Genomic DNA, 17973 nt, shown 5'->3' on the forward strand with positions numbered 1-17973 from the left:
ATTAGGCCTATGTATGCTGTTCAGATAAATTGTCACTATGTAATGAAATGGAACTAGATTAATGCCTATGAAACATGGTCGATTGCTATTTCAAGTATAAATAATTCCCAAGATACTAAAATGTCAGTCAGTCATGTATTCATAACTGATATGGGGAGTTTATAATGTTATATTTCTTCAGAGTAGCAGAAAAATGTGTGCCAAAACTTGGGAAAGTAACCAAAGGATGCAAATTTTTAAATTATAATAAAGAGGCATCCAACAATTGTCATGCTAGCAGTGATAACAAAAAATAATGTGAGGTGTTTGGGATAAGAAGCATCTTTCAAATGTTTTCAGTCAGAAAAGTATTTCCCAACCTAAATGAACCATTTCCAAGATATTTTTCGAATATACGATTCAGAAAGGTGTGGAAATGGCCAGGTTTCAGTCCTTTACTATATTCAGTTCAAATATTTCAAATGTTTGAATTCAAACAATAAAAGTGGTTACAAATTATTACATTTCTGTATATTACAGATGTTGCAATGATATTACATTCTTGTTAAATAAAATAGTTTGTTCAAAATAATAATTTAAATAATTTTTTGATAATTAGAATCCCCTTAAATTCAAGTCAATATGGTTTTGTATGAATACACACACCCACCCGAAATGTTCAAAATGTTTATAAAACATGTTAAATGTACGCTGCTATGCTAAAAACCTCAAGGCCAAATACGAATTGGTTCTGTCACCCACGCCTGAGCTGTTTTGGGAAGCAGTGGCATTGGCACTCTTTGTCCTTAGCTGATGGGCGCTCCTGTTGTGACCAGTTTGTAATAAGCGCCCTTCAGGGCCATGAGTTCATTGTGCGAGCCTTTCTCCATCAGGAATCCTCGGGACATCACGGCGATGGTGTCCGAGTTCTGGATGGTGGAGAGGCGGTGGGCGATAACGATGCAGGTCCGGCCCTCCCTGGCTTTGTCCAGCGCCTCCTGGACCGTCTGTCGGACGATACGTTACACTTATGAGCTACGCTAACGAGGTGCACGCACCTCACTGTGAGGGCACAAAATGGTGCCGCTGAGCCCTTACCCGGGGGCAAAGGCGACAGTTACCTTCTCGCTCTCTGTGTCCAGGGCAGACGTGGCCTCGTCCAGCAGCAGGATGGTGGGGTTTCGGATGATGGCGCGGGCGATGGCTATGCGCTGCTTCTGTCCGCGGGAGAGCTGGGAGCCCTGGGCGCCCACATTAGTGTCATAACCCTGCATGTGAAACAACATTGCACATCTCATTCATACCTTTACTCACATCAGTTGTTCGATTAAAACACAGTAGCACATTAAAATAAAAAATGCTGATTGCTGTTGTTCCACCATACGTTTTGATGGGGCCAAAGCTGTTATTGGAGTCCTGATGTGGATGTTAATGTGGTTATCATTTTATGTGATATGTAAAATAATATGGAGATTATAAACATTTGGGTGAAATGTCACACCCACTTGCAAGCTCACTGGCCTTGTATGGTAGCAACTGTATCATTTTGCTGATTTTCATGAGGCTTTCAAAGATGCTTGAATGCAATTTACATATTAATTAACTGAAAGCACATGACAAGACTTTTAAGTATGTATCACAAAATTCGAAAATCTTGTATGGTAAACATTGTAGTTGCTCAAGGAAAATCTGTGATGGTATCTATGTACCAGATGATTGACAAATGAGTCAATGTGTCTATGCATACAAATACAAACTTTATTTGGGCCGTGGCCTATAGGAGTAGGCCTTTATATACGTGCCAAGGTTAATGAGTGTAGGATATTAAATGTGGCATGTTTCACCAACAGACTAATATTCTGAAATGCAAAAAATGTTACTGATGTAAAATGGCGGCAGTACCTCAGGCAGTGACATGACGAAGTCATGCAGTTGGGCTTTCTTTGCTGCAGTAATTACATCATCCATGCTGATGTCTCGAAAGTTGTCCCCATACTTAATGTTTTCTGCAATGCTGCAGTCAAACAGGATGGGCTCCTGGGAGACAATCCCAATCTTCGAGCGCAGGAACTGTACGTTGACTTGGCATGAGTCATGGCCATCAATCAGCTGTAGTAATTATAAGTTCACCTCATGAACTGGTGCAGTATAATGCATTTATTTACATATGCAAGCCCATAAACACATGCTGGTATCATTTCCTGCTTATTAGACAGTCTTCCCAAACCTGGATTTTAACATAAGGTTGGATTGGATAGCTACCATTAGCATGAAATAATATGAAATATTACAATTAATTAACCAATCTAAAACCTAATCTAAAATGTAATGCAACCAAAAATGTTCTAAAAACTGATAAATTGACACCCTATGCTAACATTACTGTGTATATCATTACAGACATGCTGCATAAGCAATAGCTTTGGCCTAATCATGTAGTTAATAGTGTAGTACCTTGGTGAGTCCTTGGTATATCAAACTAATAACATTTCCCTGGGGTTAATTATCAAATTAAACATTCAACAGTTCCATGAAATGAGTGTTTTTCCAGTTCCAGATAGATACAATCGTTATGTGGTATTTACCATATGCTTCTTGAGAAATTAAAACCTCTCTCCATAACCATTGTCACGATATGTCTCTACAAACTGTTAACCCAGGAACCAGCAACAAAATTGATACAATGACACTACTGTGAGTGCTTTTTGAATTTACACCTCGAATAGAGACACAATAAGAAATGAGAGAGATAAGGACAGGGACTGACCACAGTGCCATGGTCAGGGTCGTAGAACCTCTCCAGCAGCTGGACACTGGTGCTTTTTCCGCAGCCGCTGCTGCCCACAAAGGCCAGAGTTTGGCCAGGCTTCACCGACACCGTCAGACCGTTCAGCACCTGGATGTCTGGGCGGGTCGGGTACGTGAACTTGCAGTCAATGAACTCAATATTACCTCTAAAATCAGGCTGTTCAGGAGAGGGAGAGAAAAATAATATTAGCATTGTCAATCCTTCTGGAAAATCCAAGGAATAAATAGTAGTTTGAGAGTAACTCTGCAAACTTAGTGCCCCTGGGCATAATACCACAACATTAATATGCTCCCATATTCTAGTTAGCATGGGGTCCAGTAGCAGTGCAGTTTATGACTGACTACTATACTGCAGTTTGAACAAACCAAGGTATTTCTGCACACTAGTAAAATACCTACAGTCAAAGATAGCTGTTGGATAAATATTTTTCCTTATGTTACACTGAACAGCAATAAATAGTCTTACTGTACATGCGAGTACCAGAAAAGATAGTGGTTGTTCAGTAAGCTAGCTGACTATGAATTACTTGTTGAGGTAATCTTATTAGGTCAAAATTCAGCAACATTTTCTATCACTAATGAAACTTAATTAATTCTAATGAAATTAATTCTATATTGAACCAAAGAAAGCACTGTGATGTTTGGTTCAGTAGGTATATAAAAATTGAAATCCTCACCCATTTCTCTCCCTCTTGACTGTAAACATTGATTTTGGATCTGCGGTCAAGTAGCTGGAAAAACCTGGCTGCTGAAATCTTGGCTTTGGCGTAGTCAGGTGTGTAAGAGGAAGCACGTCCTAGGGCTTGCCCACTCGTCACAATAGCTGAGATAACTCTGCACCAACAAGATGGGGAACAAGCAGCATGAACGTAGGCCCCAAGAACGTGGCCAAGTGTGTGAACAGCTTCAGTCTGCAGAGTTCCTCCAGAAGTGGCTCACGCTAACTGACAGGAGCTTTACTGTCCTCAGAACAAAGCATTTAATGGACGTCAACCTTCTCTAAAACTGCACAGCCCTTGTGCTGGAAGGCTGCCCTTCTTGACAAGCTGCAGGAGCAGGAACACGGCAATTTCCAATAAATAAATGTGCAACAAACTGTGGAAAAAGGCTTCCTTCAGGGTGAATGTGTAATTGCCTCCTTAATAGTCTGAGTAAGCTGGCTGGTACCCTCATGCTCACCATGACAGTTCTTGAGCCAGAATTGACCATAGGTTCATAAATCGGAACAGAGTATCTTCCATAAAACATCTTACAGCTTGGTGCCCAGAACTGTACACATCTTTCACAGTGGCATACTTTTTAATAGCTGTGAGTGTTAATGCCATCAAACTTACAGCCTCATCACTAACTGACATTGAAAAACATGAACAGACTCACCTGAACACGATACTGAAGTGGAGCCCCTGTTGTTCCACTAAAAATCCTCCAAACCTATAGGAGGCAGCATTGGCCAGGAAGATCACACACTGGGCAAAGCCAAAGCAGGCACCGTACACATTGGCCTTTTTCAAGGCTGCGTTGTATGGAGCTTCCACCTGGACCTCAAACATTTCCACAAACATTTTCTCTTTCCCCAGACCAGCAATGGTGCGGATGTTATTCAGTGCCTCACCAGAAATCTACAGGAGGAATCAATGTTTTTGGTTTATTAGAACACGGAGGAACACAGAAGAAACAACATATTCAATAAATCTGTCAATCACTCAACACAGGCTCATTTAAAGCATTCTTAATGGAGACGCTGACCCCATGTACTTCACAGAGGGCCCTACTGAAATAGCAGAACACAACTGTAACTTATCTTATGAATTGTATTGGAATGATAATGAAACTATGATAGACAGTCTAAATAAATCATAGAATAACAGAAAACAATGAGATACACACAGAATTTAACACAACATTTAAAAACACTTATTCCAGTTCAAAATCAGTTTGAAAATGGTGTACTGTACAAATAGACATGTAATGTCTAATTTAAACTAGCTATTTCAGATTTGGCTCATTTTAGGCTGGTGGGATGCAATTAAATTTAGAAAATCCATTTTTGAATCTTGTACAGCAGAGTCAATGTTGGCCAGTGTGGTGCAGCTCAAGTCAATGATGCTATGACAGATTGTCACAATAAAAGCAGCAGAGAATAGCAATTATACCTACTTATTCACCCACAACCTGTCAGGCTCACTTTTTGTTTTTTACAAACGTGAAGCAGACGGTCCACCCACCATTCTTTTTTTGTTTTATTAGGCCGGTAGAAACCAGAGAGAGTAATAGAGAAGGATTCACTGCACAGAAGGCGCCATGGCAGGGGACTGAACCGCCATTTGTGCATGGGGGTGTGGCTTCAAAGCAGGTCACCTTACGGACTGTGCCACACGTTGCCTTGGGCTCATTTTTGAGGGATAATACTCAAAGTTAAATCCATCCTTTTCACAAGTTTGGCATCACCCCCTGGAACAGAACCTGCATTTGCGAGTTTACCTGTCCCGCGGCCTCCATGGCCTGCTTGTCCATCTTGGCGAATCCGGTGAGCATCCTGGCCTGAAAACCCCCGGAGAGCGCCAGGAAGGGCAGGAAGCACATGATGACCAGACTGAGCTGCCAGCTGAAGTAGAAGGAGATGATGATGGCCACTCCGATGTTGGTCAGGGAGTTGACGATCATGCCTATCTGGGAGCCGGTGGCCTGCAAGCACAGCGCACAGCGTTACTGCCACACCCCAAGAGCACGAGCCGCACACAATGAGGAGGGGCAGGGTAAGAAAGGGAAAATGGCTTTCAGGCCTGAGAATACTTTAGTCCAGGGATGTCTAATCTTGTCCGAAAAGGGACGGTGTGGGTCGCATGATTCTACTTGCCAAGTTCTTGATTGAAGAGAGAGTTTGAATCAGGTGTTATAGTGCTGGGATGAAACAAAAACCTGCACCCACACCAGCCCGTTACGAATAAGACTGGACACTCCTGCTTTAGACAAAGTTTTTCTGGGCCGGGCCTGTATCCTGTGATATATAGTCATAGTTTTGGAATATTAATTGACCATGCTGTTGGTCAGCGGTCACTAATATGGGGTGCAAGGAACCCTTGGGGTCCTCAGCAAAATTGAAAAAGTATTTTCCTTTTTGATAACATTGTATTATATTCATAATTAAAATATAACATATTTTATAACTGCTGTGAAAACATTACTTGACAGTGTTTGATAAACAGTTCTTGATAGTACTGTGATTAGTGCCACTGTTGAACATATATTGCTAAACAGTTACCAGCCTCTTAGAGATCTTATATAATCAAATCATAATTTAGACGTTTTCATGGATCACTAGTGTGCAAAATATTCAATGCATGGCATCGTATAGTGGGTATTGGACAGATCTTTCAAAATATAGAGATTTTATTTATACAATTAAATGCAAAAGTATTGGGACAGTTATTTTGGCTTTATAATTATGTCACTGAATACCTTTATATTTAACTATATATCGATTATATTTATTATAGAGGTGAGCTAGAGGATGCTCACTTTAGAGATAACCCCTGATGTAGGTGACTGTATCACAATGAGAACTGAGAATGGCCTTGGGTCACATGACTGAGAGCCTCAGGAGAAAGCCGTTTTCCTGGGAGACACCCACCCCTTGGACTTGGGAGGCGTCGGTGGCCAAGCGTGTGGTCAGGGCCCCGGCGCTGTTCCTGTGGTCGTCGAACCAGCCGATCTCCTGGCCCAACATGGCCTGGAAGCCCAGCCGTCTCAGCCTCCGGGTCAGCAGCTCCCCAGACTTGGAGAAAGCATAGCCCTGAAACACAACGCAGGCTCCTTTTCAGTGGCTTTGCCTCAGGTTTATGGACTCCTTACAGTATGCAGTCAGTGTGCCTGCATGTCTGTGCTGCTCCATGGAGTGAAAAGATTGAGAGCCGCAACCTTTGCAGAAGCAGAGTGACTAGTCTGGAAAGAGAGACATCCCCAGTCTAACCTGTTAGTTATTCCACTGATAAAACTGTACTCTGCTCACAAACAGACAACGCAAGTATTGACATGCGGAAGTGGTGTCCAGTTGGGGTGTGGGGTGTGTACCTGAAGAATCTGTGTGAAGAATGAAATCACTCCGATGAGTACGAACAACACACAGATTCCGTTGATTTCGTCTCTCTGGGCAACTGTATCAGTCATTGAGAAAGTCTGCAAAAATAAAAAGAGATGTATCACAAACAGTTTTCACACATGTATATGTAAATATGTATATATGTGTGTAGGTGTACATATGTGTCAATATATATACATATTCAAATATACAGAATGATAATTGAACATGTTTTTTTATTATACAGTATTTTAATTGCAATGTAAGGTGTAAGGTAGTACACACCATTTACATCCAGGCAACTTACCCCAAGAATCTGGCTGAACAATAATGAATAGAGGGGGTTAACTCCACCATTCACAGCAGCGCCTATAGAGCCGAACACCATGTAAGGCCATTCTGGGGCATTGTATTTCAGGATCCGGGTCACAGGCGCTGGCTCTATTTTCTCCTGTGCCTCAGGTATAGGGTTCTGATATCATGCAAACCCACACACGCATGCACGCACAAACATACACGCACACGCACACACACACACACACACACACCATGAGAACTGAGTAAGTTGAAAGACATTGGATAATATATTGATATATGTATTGTTGATAAGTAATTAAAATCACAGACACGTTTATTCTGCATCACTGTTAGAATTGATTTTTTCAATAGCAGGCTCCGCTTTGGCCAAGCAAACTTTAAGCTAATCATTCTTCATTGTTTTTGATTCATTTTACGGAATAGAACCAATAAACCCACTGGTACTGTTGAGTGTAGACGTGGTGGAAAGTGATTAAATATTTTTTGTATTAATCACTTTTTTTAAGAACTATCAGACATTGCTGTACTCATAACATGAAAGAATCCTGTTAATGAAGATTACTGAAGTAGCTGAAGTGGTGTTAAAAATGTCACTCGAACGAATATGTTCTCAAAATATTTGACTTACGTTCAGTAGGGAAGGATTTTTTAATAAAAATGTCTTTGATAACATTTATTGAACTGATGTGAAATGCATTGAAGCCAATCATTTCTCCTCTCCACTGATGTCCCTTTATTAAGTTGTTGAAATGTCTTTGTTGTAAAATAAATACCAAGTCAATATGACTCACAAACAAAGGCCCTGTAAAATAAAACATTCCAGCAGCCTTGATACTAATGGAAGAAGTGAACATGGCAGTCCCAACACACTCCCACTGACCGTTTTGTCTATGTCACTTGAGACTGTTGAGTCACTGTAAGGCCGCACCGGCTCTCCAGCAATAGATATCGAAGCCTCTGGGATCACATTCGACAGCTGTGACCTTGACCTTTGGCGGATAGAAGCTCTGCACAGACAAATAGCATTGTTTCAGTGATCTGTCCCTGGGTGCATAGACATAATTTAATACAGTTACCACATAATTATCCCCTTAAGATTTCCTAACATTAATATTTCACTAGAATATTTAGTTTAGAACAAGTATACCCTTAAAATTAACTGCCTATTGCAAAAAAACAGGTTTTATCATGAGTGACGCCCAGCTGATATCATTCAGTAACTGAAATCCTTTCGGAATAAAAGCTCATATGAAGTGTGTGAATGTTGGAATGTTTGATAACAAGAACAGGCCAATATGCCCATCTAGGGTAGTCATTTATTTGTTATAGCCAGAATGCAGATTTGAATTGTGCCCTGTAAGGGAAAACTTATTCAAGAACTATGTGCTGAGAACAAGGCTGAGGCTGTGGTCTCGAGGCTACACCATCAGTGCCTTCACCATTGACATAAATATTTTTGAAATGTTCTATGCTTCTACGATGACCTTAAATGAAAATCCATTTTTAGGGAACCAGGTAATGAACATCCTGAGAACCACAGCAAGGCTATCTACAGGACATACTGAAAAAGTGTGGAAAGAATTTTGTCAAAGGAGCATACCTTAAGCTTGCCCGATAACTCCCAGACTCAAAAGCATTCTTTTTCCCGGGATCCACTTCTAACAATTCTTTCTCTTCAGCCACTGTGGACGAAGTCAGGAGGAAGAAAGTCACAGAAAGCAAGAGACAGATAAGAGGAAAAAAGAGCAAGGAGGGGGGGAGATTCGAAGAGTGTTCAATGAAGTGAGACAAAGAGAGAAAGATCAAGAGGGTTGATCATATTCAAAGGGTCTTGAGGAGCTATACTACATTCGGTTCAGGGGATGTTTTGGGAAGATAAATGGGCAGGGACTCACTTTCCCGAGCCTTCTCATTTAAAGCCTTGTCACCCTGGCTCTGCAGGGTCACCAGGGTGAAGTAGACCCCTTTCCTGTCCAAGAGCTCTTCGTGTTTGCCTCTCTCCACTGCACGGCCACGCTCAAAGCCCACAATGACATCCGCGTTCTTTATCGTAGACAGCCGGTGGGCTATGGTGATGGTGGTACGGCCCATCCTCACCTTCAAAAGATCCAAACTGCCATTCAACTCAGCTAAACATAAAACAGACATCTTCACAAAATCTTCAATAATTCTCCTTGATGAACAAATGTGGCACTTTATGAAAGAAGCTTTGACATGAAATAATATGGCTTTTCAACATATTCATGAAAGCCTGTAAATCAATGTGTCCACATTGGCATACTGAACACATGGCGTGGGGCGCCCACCTTATCTAGCGCTTCCTGTACCACAGCCTCACTCTCGTTGTCCAAGGCAGAGGTGGCCATGTCCAGCAGCAATATCCTGGGGTTCCTGACCAGGGCTCGAGCGATGGCTATCCTCTGCTTCTGCCCTCCGCTCATCTGACCCCCTCCTTCTCCCACAAGGGTCTCAAATTTCTGTTTAACCAAAGAGGAGACCGTTTGGCAACAGATACTTTTACATATTCGCTCAGGGGCTGGGCATCTGCTGTCAGAGTGTCTCTTCTACCTGGGGCAAGTCCATGATGAAGTTGTAGGCGTTGGCCTCCTTTGTTGCCGTCACAATGTCCTCCATGGACACGCCTGGCCTGCCAAAGCGGATGTTCTCAGCGATGGTGGTGGCAAACAACACAGGCTCCTGCTCCACGATTCCAATCAGAGAGCGGAGCCACTGAATGTTCAGTCCCCGGATATCATGGCCATCTAGGGTCACCTGTACACAGGTCACAGTGAGGTTTGCGTGAGAGTGAATCACAGTGTTTCACTTTATTAATTACTTCATGCATTATAGCTGTATTCCTCCCAGGGAGAGTGGACTGTAGTACTAATTGAGTGCTAATGAAGGCATAATGACCTATACTGAATTCAGTAGTGGTTCATGAGGGCACACTGCAGGGACAGGCCATGTCCCCTGATAGCAGATAGCAGACAATTACAAGCCAAATGTGGTTTAGGCACTGAAGGGTTAGTGATAGCAATGGCAAGTGTATTGTGGACCAAAAGTGGAGTCAACCACATGCTACATTTGTGCAACATTTTAATTTTAAGCCAAAAGTGGCACAATTGTAACTAGCCACATTGAAGATCTATCACTGCATTGGATTCCGGGCCAAATGTGGTCCAAATGTGTATCACACCTGAGACATGGCCTCATCAAGGTTGTGGCTGCATCCTGGCAGACAGATTTTAGTTTTGGATTTGACGGTTCATCGCCATCATTCCATGATGGTATGTGGGTCAACTGAAGTGGCAAGTGTGGACCATCACTCAGTTGCTATCTAGCATACTCTACCTGTTGGAGGCTATCACTCAATATGTGTTCTTGCTTCCAATAAAACCAGGAATGGTTAAACATCCCAAACATTTAGAGCACTATTTCTACCAGTTTACTGATGCTACTTGCCATGCCCTCCTTGGGATCGTAGAAGCGCTGTATGAGCTGAACAGTGGTACTCTTCCCAGCTCCACTTGGTCCCACAAAAGCTGTTGTCTCCCCAGACTTCACAGATACATTCAGTTGTTCAAGAATCTGTCAAAGTACAGAATTTTATCAACTTTGACAGCTTTGCATCACCATAATACAACAATAATACAATGTTCTCCCATGTTATGTGTTTGCTTATTATTGGGATCCTGGCTTAAGATGTTCTGTGGTGGAAAGGTTTTTGTTTTTGCCTTACTGCTACTACAATAGCAGAGTAGGAATCTAGCTGGATTTTTGCTCTGTTGTATGTGTATGTGTAACTGTGATTAGTGTGTTCTATCCGGTGGAGTGTTGGATTAGTCTCAGCCATGCCTTCTGGTGGAGTGAGCGTACACACCTGGGTTGTGTTTACTAATCACCCTAGGTGCTTAAAGGTGTGCTCCTCTGCTCACTACAGGGCTGAGACTGGGACCACATGCTGAGAGAGTGTGAGTTTGAGAGGTCATGAAAGAAAGGACAAAGTTAAACTAACCTGATTGGGCAAGCTGAAAAGTTGTCACTGGCTCAGAGTCTGTTTTTTTCTGGTTAGTATTTTAGTTTTTGTTTTTGCCCAGAACCCGTGAGGGGGAAAGGTGAAGATGTTTATTTGTTTTCGAATCTGCAGGTTTTCTCTCTCTCTCTCTCCCCTTTTCCCTGCCTCTCCCTCATGTGGCAAATTACTGTGAAAACCCAGAATTGCTGCAGCTTCCAATCTGATGAAATGTGTTCATAGGACCAGATATAAAGTACAGGTAAACAGACACTTTTGACTTTCAACGGTTTGGGGCATCAGGAAAATATTATAGGAGTATAAAGAGTAATAAGTTTTATGAAATAAACTGACATTATAACATGGAAAACAGTGAAAACAACCCAAAACACAACCTTGACTTCAGGTCTTGAAGGGTAGTAGAAGCTGACATTATGAAACTCAATGTCTCCTTTCACTCTGTCCAGTTTGTACCCAGCTTCTGACATGCAGTCGATCTCTGGCTCCTGCACACACGGGTAAATACTCTGTTACAGCAAAGCTCTGATTGCTACTGCCTCACATGCCATTACTGACAGCAGCACAGGCACTGCTGCCACAAAGTCCATAAACACTTACAGCCAAGAGGCCTTACACACTCACAATCAGGGGCATGCACACATATACAGAGTATAATGGAAGGACGAGAGAAAACATTTTGCACACTCACACCAGGACTTTGCACACAGAATTACACTCACATTTATAAAGACCATAAAGTGCCACTTATAATAACTATGATGTATTATTAAGTCCTTCCCTCAAAAATTCCAACAAATAGTTCCACAAATGTTACGCATTTGTTTAAATGCGCAATAAACTGACCATGTATACTTAAAATTGTCACATAGAAAACACAAACACTCACTCTTTCAATTGTCTCAAAAATGAGGGTAGCTGCTCCTCTCCCTGAGGCGAAGGCCTCCAGACACGGAGAAGCTTGTCCAAGGCTCAGAGCCGCTATCAGGACACCAAAAAATACCTGGAGCCAGAGTTAAATGTTCTTAAAAGGTAACCAAACTGTAAAGGGCACACACAAAGCTCTTAACCAGCCTCATTTTAACTCTGTGATTACTCACAGGTTCTCTGATTACTGAGCAGTCCTGTGGGTATCAGATAGAGAACCCTATCAGTAGTCTGTAGAGTGACTGACTCTTAACTCATATACAAATAATCATGTTTGGCCGGGGGTTCAATTCCTTGCCGTGGAACATTTTTTACTGTGATCCATTTTATCAAAAACTCTCTCTGCGTCCCTCCTGTTTAAATAAAGTTAAAATACACAGGGGGGGGGGGGGGATTGTCTGCTCTCCTTAAAAAAAACTCTCTCATCTTGGGGAAAGAAATGAGGCATGCTCTAAAGACAGAAATACACTGAGCACCTTAATGTTTGTTATTTCTTTCTGAGCTGTCTTTCCTCTTAATAATGTTCCAGACAGTTGATTTTGGTAAGCCAAAGGTTTGGCCGATGACTCTTATTATTCAGAATGGCTTCCTTGACTTTCATCGACATGACTCTGGTCCTCATGTTGACAACCGCCAATAACAGACTCCAAATGCAATCAAAAGGCTAGAATCAAAACTAGATACTGGAAGCTCTCTTATACTTGCACCAAGGAAGCAATTGAACACACCTAGCTAATCAGAAACACCTGTGAAGCCATTTGTCCCAAACATTATGATGCCCTGAAATGGAGGAGGACTATTTATAAAAAAGTGCTGTAATTTCTACTTGGTGCTGCCAAAATGTATGAAAAAAGCTGAGAATGTGCACTTTAACCACACTTTAATTGTTTTATTACAAATCTGAAACTGTAGAGAGCCAAATCAATTAGAAATGTATATTTGTCCCAAACATTATGGTGCTCACTGTATATATGACTACTGGTCACAACATTAAGGACAATCATGCAAATAAGCACTTAACTTCCACTTAAATTGTAGGCTACTTTTTACAATTATTTGAACCCTTTCTATTACCCTATTAATGCTGCAGCCAATTACAAACCACCTTGTGCAGCATAACTTTGCACTGGCAGCCGGAGACTCGGCACCTAATGGCACTTTGATTTTATTTTTTAAATGGCTTTGTGATTTTAATTTGTTTTGTGTTAAACAATTGGCCTTCGTAACACTGCACATTTCTTTGCCATCTTGAAGACATCTTGAATTTAGTTATTTTGTCCATGTAAAGGCTGACTGAAGGACTCTTTATTGATCGTGAGATATGAAAAATGGTGAGCACCTGCAGCAGGGTTCCTGGGGTGTACTCCACTGTGTCTAACACCAGTATGGAGCCATACCAAAAGGCCAGGGCGTAGCAGAGGAAGATGATGAGCCACAAGTACCCTGTGAAGAACCCCATGATGATCCCCTTACGGATCCCCCATTGCTGGGCAGCGATGAGGTTCTTGTCATACCTGTCAAGCAAGAGCAAATAGAAGTGGAGCTGGAGCGAGCTGCAGCCTTAGAGAGTCCCCACATCACAACCAAACTGAAGTTCTTTGCAGAAGGCACAGTCTTCTCACCTCAATATCTCAGATACATTTTTTAAAGCCCCCTCCTCACCTGTCTACTTCTTTCTGTTCTCCTCCAAAAGCTGCCACAGTTCTGATGGAGGACAGCACCTCGTCTGCGACCGCCCCCGCCTTGGCGTAGGCTAGCAGCCCCCGACCGGTCAGCTTGGCCACAAACTGCGGAAAGACACAGGGATTATCTGAAGGGTGAATCTCGAGGATGATTTTATTGCCAAAATGACTGGCAGTTTGGCTCTCTCAGCCTCTAAAATGCACAGGCAGCGAAATGCTGATGGTTGAGTCTTACCAAAGCCATGAGGGCAGCTCCCACTCCAATCAACGGGCTGGCTGCAATCATGACCAGCGTGAGCTTCCATCCTTTCACAAAGCCCAGCAAGAAGCCGCACACAAAAGTGGTGAAACGCTGGATGAAGATGCCTACTTGGTCAGCAATGGCATCGTTGATCTTGTTGATGTCACTGCAAAAGGTATGGATGAGGTCAGGCATAACCAGGACAGTGTTTTCCCATTTAATTCTTCAGAGAAGCAGTGGTAGACAAGATAAAACAATGCAATACTCTCCCTGATCTAAGATCCTGCTTATGTTTTTAATATTTATGTTTTATATATTTGTTGTGCCAACTGAAAAATATACATAGTGTTGCTCTACTTGAGAATGCCATATATTATATAATGCCACAGATATCATGCATAATTAGTCATTAAAACACTTGTGTTTCAATCATTGAAACACATGTTGTTTCCTGAAAATCAAAAGTAAAATTGTATCATCAATTGCACCAAAATAGATGATAAAATGACCAAAGGTAAACTGCAGCCATATATGACCTTTAATTTCAGGGCACTGAGATAAAAGACAGCTGGGCTGGACTTATTATACTCAAATGGCTGGATGGTTTTAACTGGTGTAAAGTGTAATAGTTTGTTTTGGCTGGCTACCCAGATGAAAAAAGACCAGAGAACCATAAATCATGAGTGAAGACCATCATCACCACACAATAAAGTAGTGCTGTGTAGTGTCAAACAATCTTTGCTCTTACTCTGACATCCTGGTGTTCAACTCTCCCACAGAGTTGCAGTCGAACCATCCGATCTCCATCCTCATTACCTTCTGGAAATATGTCTTCCGAATGATCTGGATCTGACGTGCTGCTGATGTCACCCATAGGGAGATCTGGGAAAATCAATATTAGCCATAACGTTTTAATGTTGTGTACAGCACACTGTCATTTTGGACGTGGAACATTCTCTATTAACTGGAAAGTTCTTAGAAAAACTGGAAAATTCTTGACTGTCACCTGATCTGAATCCAATTGAACATGTGTTTTGTATGGTGAAGAGAAAGCTTAAGGCAACTAGCCCTCAAAACAAGCAGGAGCTGAAGATGGCTGCAGTGCAGCAGGGCTGACAGAGCATCATCAGAAAAGATACTCAGCACCTGCTGATGTCTATGGATTACAAACACAATACTACTTTCATTTACATAGATTAATATGTCCCAAGCATTATGGTGCCATGACTGTGATAAAAGTGCTGTGATTTCTACAGGATGAAACCAATAGTGTCCAGACATGTATGATGTAAGATATCAAAAGATATCAAAATGCACATAATTCCTTACCTGGAGGTATCCCAAGATAAATACAGATAGTCCAATGCCCACGTAGTAGTAGGCAAAGAAGGTCATTTGCTCCTCAATTTTCATAAACCTGCCATTTAGGCAACACATATTTAGAACTTGCGATACATTTGTAAAGACTGGCATGTTCCACTGGATTTCCCTATATTTCTGACAAAACTGTGGTGTTTCATGTTACAAGAGGCACTTTAAATGCATCATTAATTTCATAAAGACCACTTGTAGAGAAGAAATATAAATCATTATGGTAAAAAGAGGCAGTTTGACTTCTCCCTGTTGCTTTCTATCCAAACAAAATGTCCTAAAGGCACAAATCATTGAGTTAAACTATTATAGCATGCTCATCCATGCAATTTTTCAATATGGATATCCAAATAAAGGAAATTCTTTATTGTTGGGGAGAATATTTGTAAATAACAGCCATCTAGACACACTACTCAAGATGCATCCTTACAGAGAAATGTATTAATAAATAATGTACAGAGTCATTATTTTGAATAAGAAATGCCAGTATATGGAGGACTGTCTTACCCACATGGCCTTGTCATATTTAGATCAAGGTTCTCTTCTGCGGACTGGTTCGTCCATTGAATGGTATTGTTGATGCATGCCTTGTTTGGGTTTGCCAGTTCCTGGAGCTCCGTGTCGTAATCGATGAACGCGTCCGTTAACATCCCAAATACGAGCAGCATGAGCGGCTGTGCGGAGCCGTGCAGCAGGGCGCATACGCTCCCTCCGATCATCATGAGGATCTCGTGGCCGGTGGCGAACCGAAACTGGACAGGAACATGAAACGCGTGGTGACTGGTGAAAACATTGTAGGCTATGTTCAGCTGTCGTTTCCACCAAACCATTGGAGGCCAGAGAGCTTACCAGCTGGAAGAAGCCTATTCTGATGGCTCCCTCATCCTTTTTCTTGCCCCTGAAACAGTCGGAAAAATAAGTGGAAACGGTGTACCGACAATGAACAAATGAACTGGCGATGAACTGCGTATCCCAAACGGAGGCCCAATTGTAACTTACGCTTTGTCTTCCTTTGGGGACGACATGGTCCTGTTCAACAAAACAAGACAATAAATGCATTAGAAAAAACAAATGCATATAAAAGGAGCATTTGAATTATTTTAAAACATAAACACACTTACATGTATACGTCAGTTTTTTCTGTAGAGCAAAGAAAACAAACAATATAGAGCATTAGTTTAACGTACAACCAGTTACCCTGATTAATCCATTTGCTATGTTGATATGTTTATTTTTTATTTGATTTGTGGCATATGGTGAAAAGTGTCACAACCAGAACCAGATGCAAAAGCACATAACTTACATAGAGAATTATGATTCCTTACCTGTATCAGAAAATTCATAACCATTGTTTTCCTGTCCAAGCTTTTTGATGCTGTGCAGTCTCACTGACCCAGACATTGTGCTTTAACTGGACGGCATTTTTTGGGAAAAGGAACACCTTTTTAGAAAGTTGTCTTTTAACGGTGAAAAACTACATCATACTATTATTGAAATAACCAGTGGCTCGAAATGTGAGCCTTTACGAGCTCATTAAGGAATTTTCATAATGACTCATTACCAAGAATACTTTTTAAAGCACATATAAGAATTAATACAATTCTAAAACAGGACGGTATGTTTCCTTTCACATGCAACACATACACAAAGTACCAAACAGTTGTAGTCCACAAAAAACAATATAGACACAAAAAAATAAAATAAAAAGCAACCTGTATTTTGTCTCAGTCGTTCAAGTTACATGTTAATCCAGGGTTCTTGAGCAGGAATCCACGAAACATTGACAGTTGTCAGAAAAATACCCAAAATGGGTTCAGCTTGTAGCAGCCAAGCTGCTAGTGCTACGTGTGAGTATCCTGTCCAAGTAGTCCTGGCACATTTTGCCAGACTATATATTCAGAGGTAACTGTCCTGTCGGTTTGTGCTGCTAAAGGTTCAATGACCCAACTATTCAAAGAATGGAGAGAGAGAAAATATTAGGAAAATCTGCATGTGGCCCTTGTGTGTATGTGTCTAATAAGCAGGTGGATGTCATAGGACATAGCTATGTTATAACTACTATAACCTTAACTATGTCATGCTGTGTAAAACAAAATAATAAAAAAAACATATGTGAACGTGGGGTGATGCTGGAGGTCACTTGGGAGGATGTAAGTGATTAAATCTATACAAATGTGTCTGTCCCAGAACAGGGGCACCACCAAGGATTTTGGGCCCCATGAAGTGTGCTCAATGATTTTAGGCACACTATGCAGGGGCATTTGTTTGATGTTGGTCATGCATATAAATGTTTTGTATATTTTACTATTTGGCTTCTAAGTATTAACATCAATGTATGTATTTGAAATTGACCACTTTGCAGGAACCTGTCAGTTAAGTATAATCGTTTGTGTCTTTGGTTCCACGCACTACCAATGTCCAGATGGTCAGTTCTGTGGCAGAGCAACAGTCACATAGACACACGTGGAAAGCCTGGATCTGACTTCTCTTGTACATGTGTTGCCACACACGATTAGCACTGGTACTGATAATCACATTT

General features: G+C 41.5%; 1 protein-coding gene across 2 annotated transcripts; it reads right to left on the reverse strand.

The window, feature by feature from the left end:
• Positions 1-420: 420 nt before the first annotated feature.
• LOC118222192 (bile salt export pump-like) lies at positions 421-17321 on the reverse strand. Of its 2 annotated transcripts, none has more exons than XM_035407576.1 (29): positions 17147-17321; positions 16760-16839; positions 16556-16574; positions 16434-16463; positions 16284-16332; positions 15942-16186; positions 15393-15480; positions 14812-14945; positions 14058-14229; positions 13803-13927; positions 13480-13654; positions 12103-12216; positions 11591-11701; positions 10646-10771; positions 9752-9955; positions 9490-9660; positions 9079-9280; positions 8784-8865; positions 8064-8190; positions 7173-7337; positions 6859-6963; positions 6419-6580; positions 5269-5472; positions 4165-4406; positions 3465-3621; positions 2747-2944; positions 1882-2088; positions 1101-1247; positions 421-986 (listed from the first exon to the last, which is right to left on the reverse strand). In XM_035407576.1, exons 2-29 carry the CDS (start codon positions 16833-16835, stop codon positions 786-788), a joined length of 4038 nt encoding a protein of 1345 aa, XP_035263467.1. In that variant the 5' UTR covers positions 16836-16839; positions 17147-17321; the 3' UTR covers positions 421-785. The 2 variants fall into 2 exon arrangements, with proteins under 2 accessions (XP_035263467.1, XP_035263466.1); XM_035407575.1 differs by having other exon boundaries at positions 16760-16845.
• Between the last annotated feature and the right edge of the window lie 652 nt (positions 17322-17973).

The sequence above is a fragment of the Anguilla anguilla genome, chromosome 3 (assembly GCF_013347855.1).
Source record: "Anguilla anguilla isolate fAngAng1 chromosome 3, fAngAng1.pri, whole genome shotgun sequence".
In the NCBI taxonomy this organism is placed as follows: Eukaryota; Metazoa; Chordata; class Actinopteri; order Anguilliformes; family Anguillidae; genus Anguilla; species Anguilla anguilla.

Coding starts and splice junctions, on each gene's coding strand:
- LOC118222192 (XM_035407576.1), bottom strand. CDS start 16,835: ATGTCTGGGTCAGTGAGACTGCACAGCATCAAAAAGCTTGGACAGGAA. Junction 9,956..10,645: donor ACGATCCCAAGGAGGGCATG/GCAAGTAGCATC, acceptor ACCTGTGTACAG/GTGACCCTAGATGGCCATGA. Junction 5,473..6,418: donor ACGCCTCCCAAGTCCAAGGG/GTGGGTGTCTCC, acceptor CTGTGCTTGCAG/GCCACCGGCTCCCAGATAGG.